Source organism: Lutjanus erythropterus, chromosome 19 (assembly GCF_056507025.1).
Source record: "Lutjanus erythropterus isolate fLutEry1 chromosome 19, fLutEry1.hap2, whole genome shotgun sequence".
NCBI classification, from domain to species: Eukaryota; Metazoa; Chordata; class Actinopteri; order Lutjaniformes; family Lutjanidae; genus Lutjanus; species Lutjanus erythropterus.
In genome coordinates, this window is record NC_139335.1 from 17,972,572 (window position 1) to 17,989,157 (window position 16,586).

Genomic DNA, 16,586 nt, shown 5'->3' on the forward strand with positions numbered 1-16,586 from the left:
TATAGTCTGTCTAATTCACCACATTCCTAAAAAAGTAGTAGGCGTCATGTATGAGAGACAGAAAGCAGTTTTCAACAATGTCAACCCTTTGTCAAATTGTTTACTCAGAGTACATATTCATAGAAGGTGAAGGTGAAATCCGAGAATTTAGATTTTTTTTTTTCTTTAAAAAAATACTCAAAATGATTAATCTATCATCAAAATAGTTGGCAATTAATTTAATAGTAGACAATCTAATGATTAATTGATCATAGTTATCTCTAGATACTATAAAAGCCTGTGGCTGCTGGGAAGGGCTCTTTTCAACATGTATATATCAGCAGGGATGTTCTCTGGTGCACCTTTTTTTTATAGGCAAGTTTACCAAGAAAACAGCATGACAGTTACTGTAAATCAGGTGGGTGAGAAAGTCTCAGGCTAAAATCTACTAGCAGACACTGACCAAGCTAAGTCTCACCAGAAATGACGAGGTGCAGCATGCAGAAAGCAAACACAACAGCCTCCTAACCGAACAACCACGCAAAGAAGAAGTTGGCAAGTGTAGCTTAATGTTGTTTAATTTAATTAAACACATCTTGGTAAAGTAACCACTACATAGAAGGTTGCATCAGTCCATGAAAATGCTTTTTACTTTTATGTTTTATAACTTTTATTTTATGCTCCTGGAGATGTCTGAACAATAAGTAATATGATGAGGAATTAAATAAGACAGAGCGGTTGCACTTTATTTCACAGCACTTTTCATCAAATTAGACAAAAGCAGGAAATCATGTGATATTTATAAGATAATGTGTGAACCAGATCTACCAGATCTGAGGAATATTTTGTCTATGAGTGACACACTTATTGTAATACCACTGGTATGTGATTTGATCAAGGAGATAGACTGGCTGCTCTGTCAATTGTATGGCATGGCTGCAAAAAAGGGATTTCTCAGGTAGCAGATATGTGATTTCACTTTAGTTTGTTGTACAGGTCTGTTGTAATGTGTCCCTCATTACCCTCAAATAAAGTCTGATAAGGACAAATAAATGATGACATGAAAAGCTCAGTCAGTTATCTGTGATATCTGTGATATTATCTTCCCCAGCATGAAGGTTGATGTTTATCCTCTGCAGAAGCACACACACTTTTCTTGTTGTGTTAAGAAAAGACTCTCAAGGCCTTTATGACACTGACTTATTGTACTGTACCTACAATTACAATGCATGTCTTCACACACACACACACACACACACACACACACACACACACACACACACACACACACACACACACACACACACACACACACTCAAGGATTCATCATGAGCTCCTAGCAATAAGCCCTACAGTTTTTTTCCTCATCTGTCGGGCTGTCTCTGTCCTGCTGTGCCACACATAAACACACACACACACACACACACACACACACACACACACACACACACACACACACTGTGGCTTGCACACAAACAGCTTATGTAACCAGTATTCCACTCTTTGGTTGTATAATAATTGCAAGTGTTAAGCTTTAATCTAATCAAACTGTTGTGTTCGAGAGCTGATGAACGGCAGTCAGTGGCAATGAAGTGTGAGTGTGTAGAAAGGGAGTGTGTGTGGTGCAGTTGTAAATCTACGCAGTCAGAGAAAAATCATTATTGCTCATCTGGTTTAGGCAATAAAATGCAGACACTGAGACACTCAGTCTCATATCTCATCCTGTGGATCAGTTAACAGAAATCTACCACTTTCTTAAACCTAAACTTTGTAATATTATCTCTGTGCATATCAGTTTCTCTCTTTCTTCTCTCCCCTCCAGTGCTCCTTCCTGCCCAAGTTTTCCATCCACATAGAGACCAAATACGAGGACAACAAAGGGAGCAATGATAATGTGAGTAGAGCTCAGGGTGTCATGTGGTTGGGAGCGTATGTGGGTGGATCTGACAGAAGAAGAGATCTCAGCTTGGCTTTTTAACATAGAGCCGAGCCCGTTCAAAACACACCTGATTGGAACGATTGAACGATTTCTTGGCCTATGCTCTCGCTGCTTGCATCCTTCTCAAGAACTGTGCATTATCAAAACATTATCATTAAACCTCAAATTAGCTGACACCTCGTTAGTTTTTATTGCATGTGTGGGCAGTCTAAAATAAACGATTTACAGTCTGTAACAATAGTCTGCAATGTTAGTTTAAGCCATTTTCTCTCACATATGTGGTTGTTAAAGTAAACAGAAAATATAAAACTGCTGAATGAATGTTAGATGATGCGTGGTGTAACATTACAATACCATGATAGCAGCAGAGCAGAAATTACTTTTAACAATCGGGTGATGAAGAAACATTTAGAAATCCAATTATAAGTGACAACTACTAGCAGAAACATGTTCTGCCTGTTGATAATCCTAATATATCAGGTTTGGAGGAGACAAAAAGGACACGGCACACTGTTGTCTTTGTGTCACAGCATCTTGACAAAGCAATCCAGCTTCAATGTTTTCACTTCAAGTGTTGATGCAGAGCGTTTTTTTTTTTTATTGGGGTTGAGAGGGTTACTTTAAAAACGTATTGTGATACTGTTGATACAGCTGAAAGTAATGATTGTTTTTTATCATTGATTAATTGGTTGATTACCTTCTTAATTAATCAATTAGTTGTTTGGTCCATAAAACGTCAGAAAATGGTGAAAAAGCTTGATCAAACTCCAAGCTGACGTCTTAACAACTGGTTTCATCCACAACTCAAAGATATTCAGTTTACTGTCAGAGAGGAGTCTCAAAACGATAAATAGGTTATTGAATGATTGATTGATTGACTGATTGAGACATAAAATGGCTAAATTTCCAATCAGTGAAGCATTGTTTGTGAGCGCACTGTGCATGGTAGTATATTATAAACCTTCTATTTAGTATCCAGATTACATAATCCTGTTTCATGTAATCCATTACTGTCCTAAACCTGGTTGCTATCCTGCGATGAGACATTTACAATTTGCAGATCTTACAGAGTAACACATCGTTCGGTGTCTTTCTAAAGTACTCTCACACTTAAGACGACCATAGACATTTTCTAGCTGGAGCTTCTCCTCCAGTAGCAGCCATCTTTGATACACGCCATCGTCGTAATCAGTGACATCAGTAATGTTGATGAGTCCCATCTCCTGCTGCTACAGAGCATCTGTTTGCCTGTTTATTTAAAACATGTTAATTCAACATGTCCAAACGACACCACATTCAACACTGAACTTCCTTGGGTTCCCAGGAATACACTTTTAACAGTGTTCCACACAAGCTCCTGTCTTCTATGTTTGTCAGTCCCGCTGTTGCACACCTGTCTGTCCATTTTATTGCCTCTTTTTTTTCTTCCCATATTCCCACAGATCTTCTCGCTTCAAAGCCTCCAAATCAGAACTGGTGAATTCTCTTTGTCCGAGGGTTATTGCATCATTGTGCCATCATTTAATTGCCAACATTGTGAGATTTTACTCATAATTCAGTCTTTTTTATGTGAAGGATATGAATTAGCATACATTCTACTATGTTCTCAATCCCTCTAGAGATTTTCTTTATACACAGTGTGATCATGTCTCGGTAGTATTGTTATTTTTGATCATATTCATTTGCCGTCATTGATATCACACACAGTTGTGACCTTGCTGGAGAAAGTATCTAATTTTCATTCACATACACAAGATGTAGCCCCTCGTATACAAATATTTGAATTAGAATAGAATAAAATACAATGAATCAGTGCATACAGCCACTAAAGTTCAATGTGATTTATCAATGGAGAAATGCTGAGGATGCTTTAGGGCATCTCACAGCCTGAGGGAAGAAGTTGCTCTGTATTTTTAGTTTATGACTTTTAGTTTGTGACGTTTCCAGTGACAATGCTTTCTATTGTTCCTTTGTGAAAGTTAATAAGAGCTTGACACAGGGATTTTGCCGTTTCTGGCTTTTCTTTACCAGGGTGGACTGAAATGGAGATCCTTGTGGAAAGTTATGGCAATTATCTGCCATTCAAGCAGAATATCAATAGCAAAAATTTAAAAATAAATTAATAAACACCTCACCACCTGCTTTTGTTTCTATAATTACACCACCATCAACAGCTGAAAGACACAGGCATCACAGAACCTTTCATTCAGTTTCAATTTCATGACCACATTTTCTTTGCCTTTTGTGTAATTTGTTTGTGTGTGTATATATTTAAAAAAAACATTTGAAATGAAAATACAAGAAAAGTCGGGCAAAAGAAGGTCTATATTTTCTGATCAAAATGACCACCTTTTTTTCAGTCATGATTCCTTTGGGATTGTAATTTTGGAACAGATTCTTATTTGGAATCGTTTTTGATGCCCATCCCTACAACAAAACATTATTAATAATTACCTACAATTTTTTTTTTGAAGAAAATTAAGGCAAAGACGCAAATAAATGTTGACTTTCTTCTACAGCAACATGACAAGTTTCTCTTGGTTTTGTTCAGTCTCTCATCACAGTTTAAAGCACTCAGCTTGCTATAAAACTCTTCTTAGTACTTAACACTTTGGTGGCAGTAGGGGAAAATCTGAAGGTTATGCAATACTGCCTCGATCCATGGTGTAACTGAAAACAAAAGACCGCAGCTCCACTTACTGGTGAGTCATGGGAGTTGCACTATGATGGGTTCACAGACGGTCACAATTTCACAAACTGGTCGTAACAAGCGGGGGTGTTTTAGAACTGAGCAAAATATCCTTCCACTCTCAAGCTGACACTTTCTCCCACCGCCTTCACCATTTGTCTTTCTTTATCTTCTCCCTCATCTCTTTTATTAACCCTCTCACTGCCCTCTCTATCCTCTGCCACACCTGTATAAAAGTTTGAAGGATGAAGGAAGTGTGATCAGCTCTCTGTGACGCAGGAGCAGTGAAACTGTTCAAAAAGGAGCCGATAACAAGCTGACATTGCCTTACTGTTCCTGTGTGAGTCAGACGCAGGAAGAAATCACTGACCACACTGACTGTGTGTCACCGACTGTGTGAGTCACAGAGTTTGTTTAGTGTAGCGTCTAAAGACAGAAGGAGGGAAGGTGCTCATCATCTCATCAGGAAATCATCGTACTGTCAAACCCCCAAGCATCTTAGCATAGTAGTCTTAGAAATGAAGAGTTCTGAAAAGGTTCTGTTCCTGAAAAGCTTCTGAAGAACCCTGCTTTGAGGAAAGGGTTCTTTGAAAGACGAGAAGTAAGACTAGAAGTTCCATTAAGAACCCTTTTCATTCAAAGACCCATTTTTGGAAGAAATAATTCCCTTAAGTTTTTTCAGTTTTAACACTGGCAATTGTAACATAGATGTTAAATTTATGGATTATGTTTTTTGCCTCATCTGGTTCAGAGGACAAAAGGATTATAAGTGATCAGTCTTTTTAGACTCCCCTTGGAAGGATTTTGGGATTCTGGGCTGAACACCAAGGGTGAGTCTCCTTGGAAGAAGGGAATAAAGTAAAGAATAAAAAAGTGGTCTGGATAGAAGCCCTGGGTGGATTCTAGATTAAAGCAGGAATCACAGCACATCATCCCACAACATTCATCAATCCCTGAAGTGCGTTATCGATTACGCTCCTCACATGTCGAACTGTTCCATGTTCCTCAGATCTTTGGCAGCGAGGCCAGAGAAGAGGACACAGAGGTGTGGTTCGTGGACATCGCCTATGATGAGATCCCCGAGCGCCACTACAAGGAGTCAGAGGTGAGGCAAGTCGAGTCACTGAGCTCAGGACACAGGGTGAATGAATACATGCACACATGGCAGAGACAGAGGAGAGGCGGAAAGAAGGATGAGGACAGAGGAGAGAGTCTGTAGATTAACAGAAGAACAAAGGGGGGGGGGCTGTTAAACACAATAGTGTGTTATCTTTCTCTAGCAGCACCAGCTGGCCATCTGCCTCCTCGGAGTGATGGAAAGGCGTGTTTGTGCGTGGGGGAGGTGATGGACATTAGCTGTGGTGATTTGACATTTGTATGCGTGTGTGTTCGCCCGTCTATCAGGGTGTGATGGTGATAAAAAGCTGGCTATTAATAACCAGCAGGGGTCATGATGTCACTGCAGTGGAGTTGTATTATTGACACCCCCACTCACTCACACACACACACACACACACACACACACACACACACACACACACACACACACACACACACATACACACCTCCCACCAGGCTTTATGGTCTTCTGCTTTTATCCGCTCAGAGCTAAGAATAGCACAGAGATGTCGTCCAGAGCTAAAAGTGGATGTCACATGTGATGGCTGCTGTAAATATCATTGGATTTTAAAGACAGATGCATTTTGGATACACCAGAGTCACACCTGACAACACACCACAGAGCAGGGTCACACATGAACGAACCACAGTGTACCAGCATGTTCACACACCTCAAAAACATCAATGCACTTATATGCTAATGCATGTTTTTTTAGCTGTATGTGATGGACACTGACACCACCAAGTTTCCTCAATCAAATAAAAGATAAAGGTCGCAGACATTTGTGTTTCTTACTCTTTCTGGGCTCATTTATTAAAAAAAACAAAAAAGATGGGTAATAATAATAATTAACACTATTAATGTAGCAACTTTCATTAACAAGACACACCTGAAAGTGCTTTACAAAGTCAAAAGAAAAGGCATCTCTATTTATTGTCTATGGATATTAAAGCAGTCTCTTCAGCATTTCACAGCCTTTTTAAACACTGCTGCAGCCTGAAATGCCTGATTTCACAGTAGCTTTTCTAAAGAAAAAAAATGCTAAGATTCTTTTTTTGTAGAATTCATTTAAAATATGCAACTTGTTCCAGGGAGAATAAAACAGCACTCTGTACTGAGTCTTTCAAGTAACCTTACCAAATAGTCTCAGGTTTACAAAAAATCTAATAAAATATGGTTTATTTTAAGAAGCTAAATCTTTTTGCAGCTGAAAACAACAAACATAAAACTGTAACATACAGTAAGTAAGTGAGTGCATGGAGCAATGGAAAATATTAAAGGAGAAATATGTATTTACTGAACTAAATCATAAAATGACCATGACTAAGGAAACATGCCAAGTTGAAAGTTATTTTATGAAATTTCTGTTCCAGTCCCAACTTTTTTCTTTCTGTTTTACATTAGTTAAAGTTTGCCAAATGAGTAAGTGTCTGTTTATGAATCATAGGAAATCATTAATAATATAATAAACAGTTCAACTGAGCAATATGTTGATGGAGTATGGCCGGCACTAAGACAGGCAGTCAGTGAACTGCAATTTTAGAGTATGTATCGTCAGAGCTCCATAGATTGTATATTAAAGGGGTATTCAACACCGTCTATGGTTCCAACTAGCGATTTGGACTGCAGTGCTCTTTTTTGAAGCCTGTGGTCTTGCATATTGCTCCTTTAGGGTAAAACAGTAGTTAGCATGTTATGTTAAAAAAATCTTTTAAAGAATGTCAAGCTTTCATTAGCATTTCTCATCTTCTGCATCTTTGTCTGCCGAGAAAATCTGTGACACATTTTATACAAAGACAAATGCAGCAACACTCTTTCACCTCCACTGCAAGAGCTTTCCCTGCGGGGTTGTGTATCACCCCCGCACGCCGTCACAGTCAGACTCATGACCCCGAGACAAATGAGCACTACAGCATAATAAGTCTATAGGGAGCAGTGATTAATGCACGGAAAGCTTGTGATTAGGGACTCCTACTGTGCAGCCTGGCTGTGCTCTGCAGGAAGCTCGTAATGAATGCAGGTGATCGTGTCCTATAGACAGGTGTGCATGTGTGTGTGTGTGTGTGTGTGTGTGTGTGTGTGTGTGTGTGTGTGTGTGTCTGAGGTAGAGTCATAGAGATACATACAGGGGAAACAACATTTTAATGAGGTAAGAGTTAACATTATCATCTAAGAGGATTTTTGATATTGCTGTTTTGCAGGCACATTAATTCAAATGTTAAGAGAAATAATGACAGATCTTTGTACTTTAGTTTTAACCACATTTTAGTCATCTAAATATCACAAAATTTTCAACTAGACCTACAGTAGAAAACAGGTTTAGTCAAAGTGTACTGCATTTTTTGTAACATTTAATTAGAAACTCACTAAACCTGTTATTAACATTAACTACGTATCAGCCCCTTTTTCCCACCGTGTATCTAGTATATCAAATTTCTTCAAACACACATTTTTCTTTTTGTTACACTTTTTTGTTTTACAATTTAAGGACAGTGAACCTTTGCACTTTTTATCTTTAGCATGTCATCAATCTTTCAAATAACGACATAAGATTAGTAACTCTGGGTCATTCACTTCTGTACAGGACAGCAGTGGTTTTTATTAGCTTGTACTGTATTTCAAGTTTAGCAAAAACCCAACAGCTCCAGTGAGCTGATAATGTTATGTTGAAAACTTGACAAATGAAGCAATTTAAATGTTTTCCTATGCATACATTTGGGGATGACTTGTCTGCAAATGCGTCAGGTTTGTTGTGTTTTTACCAGTGATTGTCACTCCACACGGTTTACAGTGGGCTTTGTTTGCCTTGACATCAAACATAAGATTCATCCATATGTCGACTGTTCCTTTATTTCTCACAATCATGGAGATTTCTGTGCATTTTATGTCATGAGACATGCAGCAATTGAATGCTAGTTGACTTCCTGGATTGATCATTACTATCTAATTGACCCTTCCTAAGTTGTGCACCTTTTTGCTTTAGTGGAGCCTCAGTCAACTTTATCCTTTCCTGTTTCCCCAACTTAGATATAGGATAGGAAGGGTCAATTGTGTCCCTATAACCTCCCTACCACAGAAACTGATCAGTTCTGATTGGATCTCCTCCCAAATCAAACCTCCCAAATATGTTTTTTTTTCATGGCTTTGTAGGATCTGAGGTATTTTAAGTCAAAGAAGACCAACCGAGGCCTCCTGCAAGAAGGATGGATCAACACCCAGGACCCCATCATGTGCTCCTACAAACTGGTCACAGTCAAGTTTGAAGTCTGGGGCCTGCAAACACGAGTGGAGCAGTTTGTACACAAGGTCAGGATTAAAAAAAAGTTCTTGTTTGGTTATTTTTTCTTTGTGGGGACAAGTTGCAGACTCTGAGAAATACCCTTTCCTTACTCAAGACAAACTTTTTGACCCGTATAGATGGGTGTCAGTGCCAGGGGCTTTTCATTTTCTACTCTGAAAACACAACAAGTTGGCCATGAACCAAATCAGATATTCTATTATCGCCTTCTACAATATCTGCCGTGTTCACACCCTACAGATTGCCTTGCACAACCTCCCTTTACCTTGGCTGCACAGGTTAAACTTCATATCTCCTATTTCCCAAATCCATTTCACCCAGCCCTCTACAGCATCTGTCCCTGAGGTGAACTGTCCCTGTCGTCTCCTTGCCAGAGGCAGATACACAAACACACACACACACACACACACACACACAGGCAGGGTCATTACTCACATGGTACCACCGGGAGTGACTCATATTAACACACATTCTCATTCCTCCAGGGGTGAACAGAAACATTTAGAAGTTTAAAAATGTTATGAAACTCACTGCAGCCTTCAGAGTTAACTCAGTCTGAGTCACATCCTCTCTCCTTTAACCTCCTTCTTTCCCTTTCTCCCTCTGTTATCTTGCATCTTTTGTTTCCTTTTCTCTCTCCTGTCTTCTAATTCTGCACAGGTGATTCGTGATGTACTGCTTTTAGGACACAGACAGGCCTTTGCCTGGGTGGATGAGTGGATCGGTAAGTCTGCTCATGAGACATGGCTTAGTTTTGTGCGTAGACACTCATTCATCTCAAAAGTTTTAGCAAATATGGTAAATGTTTGATAATGTGGTAAAGCCCTGATCATTTTTGTTAACGGCCTCTAGAGACAAATGGATGTTTAGGCAAGCGGCCAATTTGTATGACTCAAATTTGAAGTATACCTCAAAGAAATGATTATAAAAGGGTTACAGCAAATGAGTTGTCTTTAAACAGACATTTTTCTGTTGTGAAGCATAAATCAAAGTATCAAATTTGATTTGTTATTGTCTCTCAAATAAATAATAGATTGGTTTTATTGCCAAAGTGTGGTCCGCTGCCCACTCTTAGGCATTGAGGCCTGCATGTGGGCCATGAGAAAACAAATTTCCACATTTCAACCGTTAATACTTTACTTTTATCTAATCATGTCAACTCTTTATTCATATTTTTAATTAACTATTTCAAGTTTTTATCCATACTTTTAGCAAACTATTCATTTTTGCATTCCTATTTGTATTGATTTTAGCTAACTATTCCCACTGTTCATTGATTACTATTAGCTAACTATTGTTTATTAGACTACTTTCTATCAATTTGTTATTCTTTGGCTGCTCCTCAACACATACATAATAAATACAAGTACCCCTGGTTGGGATTCACAGTAACCAAGTAATTAATTAAGTATAACTTTATCATGCTCACAGATTAAACAGTCCTCTCAGTGTGTAATACTTCCATCCCCACAGACATGACCATGGAGGAAGTCAGAGAGTACGAGCGTGCCACACAAGAAGCCACCAACCTAAAGATCGGAACCTTCCCCCCTACCATCTCCATCTCAGAGAACCCCCTGCCATCCAGCACCCGCAGCGGCCCTAACAGCGCCCCATCCACTCCCCTCTCCACAGAGGCCCCTGAGTTCCTGTCGGTGCCAAAGGAGCGTCCCAGGAAGAAGTCAGCCCCAGAGACCTTGACTCTGCCGGATCCGGGCCGCAGGGATTCAATCTTCAAACTGCCCAACTTTTTCTCCTGGAACTCCAGTCCGCAGCCAGAATGAGAGCGGGGCTGTGCCACTGGTGAACACCCTCGACCCGTGGATCAGTGGAGGATGCCTGCCCAGCACATCCCACAATGCCCCCTCAGCCGGCTGAAGTGAAGGAGACTTTTCGCTGTCCTGGTGATCCCAGCCCCTTCAGCAGACTCGCCGGTGTCACAGCAAAAGTTAACAGCTCTCAGACTGCCTTTACAGGTACAGACAGGCAGCCTGATCTCCACAGCAAAAAGTCCTGTGAGGTGTAAAGGTATAGTGCGTCCCCATTGAGCGTCAATCAAAAGCAGCTGGAGGCTCCTCATTCGTCTCAGAAAACAGACAGTCAGCACCATACACCAGACAGTATGGAGTCCAATTAGTCCGACTGAGTGTAGCGTACATTCCTGAAAATGTTTTATCCCACAGAGCATCACCTTACTTACATCCGAGCTCAGGGTGTGTTGAGAGTCAGTCCCTGCACATAAACTTTCGTGTACAGAGTTGGTTTTTCATTTGGCTTTACCTTTAAAGCATCCGAGTCCCTGGCTTTGTTAACTGGAGCTTGTGGTTTGACGTATCTATTTGTGTGGTTGGGACTTTTTGACAGATCCTTGATGGCCACTGTATCAGTTGAGTATTATGGTTTTCATAGTCAGGTGTAAGGCGATTGTGTATTCTTGTATATACAGCGGTATGAGCATTATTTAACCAATAAAATGTCTTCAAGTACTTTGAAATGTGATAGTGACAGTGATAATGCTGCTATGAAATTGCTCTTGTGTATTTTAAATGGCGGGACTCTCTATCCTCTTTAAGTGTTTGTTAATTATAGTGAGTTCTGTCAGCCACGATGTCTGTAAATGACTTCTGTAACTGCATGATTTTGACTCCAGAAGCTGAAATATTTGTGAATTCAATGTTCTCTATGCTTTCTTTGTAATCTGGTCCTCATACTTGATGTTGTGTTTTGACAGGCTGGTCATGTGGTTTGCATGTGTTGCTGCTTTATTCATTTCAATTGTATTCATTTTTTAGTCATACTGTTGATGAGTTTTGTATTCAGTAAATGAAATTAAATCCAACTATATCTATAACTGTGTGGAGAGTCTTTGTTAATGTCATATATCCAATTGAATTTTACATAACCTTTCTTAGCAAATAAACTCATAACCTAAAGTAGTTCAGAGGCCAAAAATATTTACCAAACTTTATACAGATATGTTAAAAGCACAAGACTCCATTTTAACTTCATATTTATACTGATCTTCAATAAATGCAAAATTACATTACATGAGTGTAATGCCAACATTAAGTCCTTTTTATTTCTCTAACCTCAGATATTTGCTTTCATTCTGAACGCATGTCAAACCCCAGGCCCATTTAATGTGGCCCGTGAGAGCTTGCAAAGAATATAATTTTTGTGCACTTAAATTTTATGCTGCTTTATGGAAGCACGGTATCCATAAACCACATACCCCAGAATGCATCCAGATTTTATTATCCGCAGGTGTTCATGTGCTAGATGTGAATACACACAAGACAGAATCTCACAATGGTATAGCCAAGCAAAATGTCCAAGAAAAGAAAAGTTGAGGGAAGAGGAAAGGCAATTTAAAAAGAGTGAATACATCTGTGTCCTTAATAGGAACAAGCCAGTATGGCTTCTTTGTAACAAAGCAGCAGCAGTGCCTTAGGAATAAAATGAACGGCGGCACTTTGACATCAAACATGGAGCCAATTATGCTAACCTTAGCCACCAAGAAAAGCAAAAGAAAATCCAATAATGACAAGGCAGCCTGTGTTCCTAACAGAATATGCTTGCAAAAGCTGAAAAAAATGAATGCAATGAAAGGAAGGTTTATTGTGGCTGAAGAATTCGACTAATCATGAAAGTGTTTTTTAGAACTGGTCCTGACCTCCATGGGGCCCTAAGCAAAATTCTGCTATGGGGCCCTTCTAACTGACCAGCGAGCCTCGTAAACCATTTGCCACACAGCCACACCCCAGTGCTTCCACTACAGTCGTCCCTCCGCAGTTTGTTCCATCTGTCGATCAAAGAATAAGATCTAAGAATAAGATCTATATCGAACAGAATGAGGTACAACAAAAACAGTATTTATTGAATAGATTTTTTTTGTGTAGAATCTTCAGATAAGTGAATACTGACATTAATATGAATCAGAAATTTTAGAATATCTAAAATATAGAAAATACCAAAACATTGCACTGCTGCCTGGTAATTAGCCAGTTAATTGATTTTAAATTCTATATATAATCAATAATCACTGAATGTCAGTCCATTAATTTCTCTCTTGCATTAGTTCAGAGTTGTAATCAGTGGTGGACAGTGGTGGAATACATGTACATCAAGTACTTAACTTATTTTGTACATTATTTGAGTTCCATTTTATCCAACTTTATGATTCTACACTACATCCCAGAGGCAAATACTGTACTTTTAATCCACAAAGCTGAAAAAAGGTTGTTTTCTGACTTTTCAAAAATGCATGGTTCTCACAGGACAGTGATGTTACAGATATTTGATGGTCTTATAGATCATGATGCATTGCTGTAAATTAAGCCATTTAGTGACCTATAAAGTAGTTAAAATGAGCTCAACCTCAAACATCTACATTAGTAAACAGCAGCAACATGAAAGCAATAATATTGAGCCAAAAACATGAGACATAATAACACTGTTAGGGAACATTTTACTGCAACATGACTACTTTTACTTTAAGTATATTTATCTGATAATATTTCCATACTTTTACTTCATAAAGAATTTAATTTGTAGTGAAGTATTTTTACAGTGTGATATTAGTACTTTTGCATTAGGAAATTATCTGAATAGTTCCACCTCGGAGGAGTAACATCATGTCTATATATTGTCTGGACAGACAGACTGGTCTCCACAGGGGCTGACACCGACACCCGCTTGGACACGAGGGAGAGGCGGGGCCCTTGTGTACCTAGCGGGGTCCTACGCAACTTGCGTAGTGTGCGTGCTCTGCGCTGGTGTAAAATAGGGCCCCTGTCTCTGGATTATTTCTTCTTTAGTGGCTGGTGGCAGTTTTGGCAGCACTGCACTACAGTACCCATCATGCAGTCCGTGGTAGCGCACATTAACTTCCGGGGCGCGAGGTTAAAAGCTGAAATGTTTATCACTTTTAGGTTGTTTGAACAAGTCACTGAATATAGCACGTAACACTCTTTGTAACACTACAGATGGACGCTTTGCACAGACACCGTTCACTTTATAAAGGAACAACTCCGCCATGGAAAGAAACGTACCGCAAGGTGACAAATCAAATGCTAACTCCTCGTTTTTGCTGGTAGCTAGCTTGTCCCGCGCCGTTAGCAGCTGTAGTTTAACATGACGCTGTTTTGTCTGTTCTCATGTCTTCTGCAGCGATGTGTGGACAGACTGAAAAACAGCCGGTCGAGGCTGCTGGAGAGATACCGACAGATGGGGGAGATCCACCAGTGCAGCGGCTCCGGGGCGTCCATCATCGTCCAGGAGGTGATGGAGGAGGAGTGGAGTGCCCTGCAGTCAGAGGACCACAGACTGCCCTCGCTGTGGGGGCCAGAGGGAATGGCAGAGGTCGGTCTCTGTCACCTTTTCTGTCCCTTCTCCTTCCTTACTTCGTATACTTGTCTATTCCTGGGTCTCCGTGTCCTTTTCTAGGATTAAACTAGGACTAACTAACCTAGAATGAGCCTTTTATCTACAGAGGTTGCAAGTTGTCTTCCATTGAGTTCACCATGCTGATGTTTCTTGAGCCTTGCATGGACCTATAGACCTCTACATGTTTCTACAGTAGCCCAGAACTGACAAAACAAACACTGCCTTTAAACAGGACTTAACACTGGTTTCACAGCCATTGCTACTACCTGTCTGACTGTCCTACACATTGGGAAGGGGAGGGTGAGGCGATCTGCAAGCTCACCAAGAGATGCCACTAAATCCTACACACTGGTCCTTTTAATGAGAAAGCAAAAACCTGACAGCTAAAGCTCTGTAAGTAAGCAAAGGTCTGCTTTCTTTCCCTCCACACAGATGTTCAGTGTCATGAGGGAGTATGATGAACTGGCAGTACTTGAAGAAATCCAACAGGAGCTCCTGTCTCAAGGTAATGCACTTATATGTGTGAAACCAAAAACTTCTCACTGAATACACTAAAACAAATGTCCAGTATAATAATGAAAATGTTTGTGAAAACACACCTGAAAATGATTTATGTAGCGATAATATCAGCAGGATTGAAATATTTCACCAGAAGCACTGGAAACAAGGATGTATGAGCCTGTTGAGTTAAGTTGTGTATTCTTTTCTCTGTGCTACAGAAATGTCTATTATTGAAGAGTACGAGAGGAACCTGCAGTTTGAGCAGCAGTACATATCATCTGTTGTGGAAGGGATGGAAGATATGCATATCATTTGCCCTATATGTCACATGTGAGTCCAAGAAACAACTGATTCAACATAAGATATTGACAAAACTATTGGCAGTGAGTATGTCTTTAACACTTTTTTATGATTCAGCATTATGTATATCATGCTTCTTGTGTCTCGCAGGAACAACTTGAACATCAACAGTCATTTCATCTCCTGCGTCTGTGGACTGTACATTAACACGCAGGTCTGTTTGTTAAACTCTATCTTACTAAAAATCAGATGATGAACACTTTTTACCTCCTATTACCTCAGCCAGTTGTCTGTTGTGGATAAATGTCCATAAAGTTATTTGTCCTATGTTGAAACCTGGTGAACATACAATACAACAGCATGGTTTCTGCACATTACAACAGTGTGGTTACATAGTAAAAGAGTTCGGGTACTGGACTGGCCCACCTGCAGTTCAGACCTGTCTCCTATTGATGATGTGTGGTGTATTATAACTCTGCCAGAATCCTGCAATCAAATGAAGAGAAAACTAAAGAAAAAGCTCAAGATTCAGTGAACTAAGTAAGGAAGTAATGACTTCTCCTAAAATGCTGTAACATTGCACACCATGTCTTTAGAAACTGAACATCACCCCCGATGTCTTGCGGCATCTTCTGGAGTCCAGGGTGTCTGAGCACATGGAGGACTGTCTCCACAACCCGGTTTTCTCTGTGGCTCCCAACACAGAAAGCTCTCCCAACCTGCTGATAAGCTGCAAGGTATGACAACTCACTGCTGAGTCATTTTAAACCTGGTACTGCTAAAACACAAATGCCCCATAAGAGGTCTTTCTATAGGTCTTAAGGCCCACAGATATTCTCTGCTACTTGATTGACACAGTTCCTTCAAAGTAAAAACAATCAGTATACCACACAATAACTGCATTATCAGTTGTTACAGACAGATTCTCTGCCATCACATTGTTTTCTCTGCTTTCAGGTGTGTGACTACCTGTCCATTGTCCTGTGAAAGCAGATGTGCCTGTCATGATTTGAGTTCGACTTTATATGCTCTTATGTATGTTTTCTGAAAATAAAGGCTATTTTTTTTATATTTAATATGTCAGTGTTGTTTAATGTACTGTTTTCACCCCCTCTCTGACTACAGTTTCACACCTATGGTTATATTGTTTGTAACATTAATGTTAACAAATGTAACATTAGTGCCCCTGACTCTTCATCTTCAAACGAGTCCAGTGACTGATTAGTCCAGGGGTGAGCGTGTATGAACTTCAGAGTCAGGACTTTGTATGACTCCTGGTAATTTGTAATTTTTAAAAAATTATTTCACTAGGTGTTGCTATACCTTATTCCAATTAAACATTCTTCCTAAAATGTAAAATATTCAATGCAGTTTG

At 39.7% G+C, this 16,586-nt stretch overlaps 2 protein-coding genes across 2 annotated transcripts in view; both read left to right on the plus strand.

The window, feature by feature from the left end:
- Positions 1-11,515, plus strand: part of pitpnc1a (phosphatidylinositol transfer protein cytoplasmic 1a) — a 52,718-nt gene extending 41,203 nt beyond the window's left edge. The window contains exons 5-9 of the mRNA XM_084744747.1: positions 1,802-1,873; positions 5,617-5,712; positions 8,878-9,033; positions 9,686-9,749; positions 10,499-11,515. Coding sequence (XP_084600873.1) covers positions 1,802-1,873; positions 5,617-5,712; positions 8,878-9,033; positions 9,686-9,749; positions 10,499-10,809 — 699 coding nt within the window. The 3' untranslated portion in view covers positions 10,810-11,515. The remainder of the gene's footprint in view (positions 1-1,801; positions 1,874-5,616; positions 5,713-8,877; positions 9,034-9,685; positions 9,750-10,498) is intronic.
- Positions 11,516-13,903: 2,388 nt separating this feature from the next.
- Positions 13,904-16,287, plus strand: rpain (RPA interacting protein). Its single transcript, XM_084744039.1, has 7 exons — positions 13,904-14,082; positions 14,195-14,386; positions 14,843-14,915; positions 15,130-15,241; positions 15,362-15,425; positions 15,808-15,948; positions 16,169-16,287. Exons 1-7 carry the CDS (start codon positions 14,011-14,013, stop codon positions 16,196-16,198), a joined length of 684 nt encoding a protein of 227 aa, XP_084600165.1. The 5' UTR covers positions 13,904-14,010; the 3' UTR covers positions 16,199-16,287.
- The last annotated feature ends 299 nt before the right edge of the window (positions 16,288-16,586 follow it).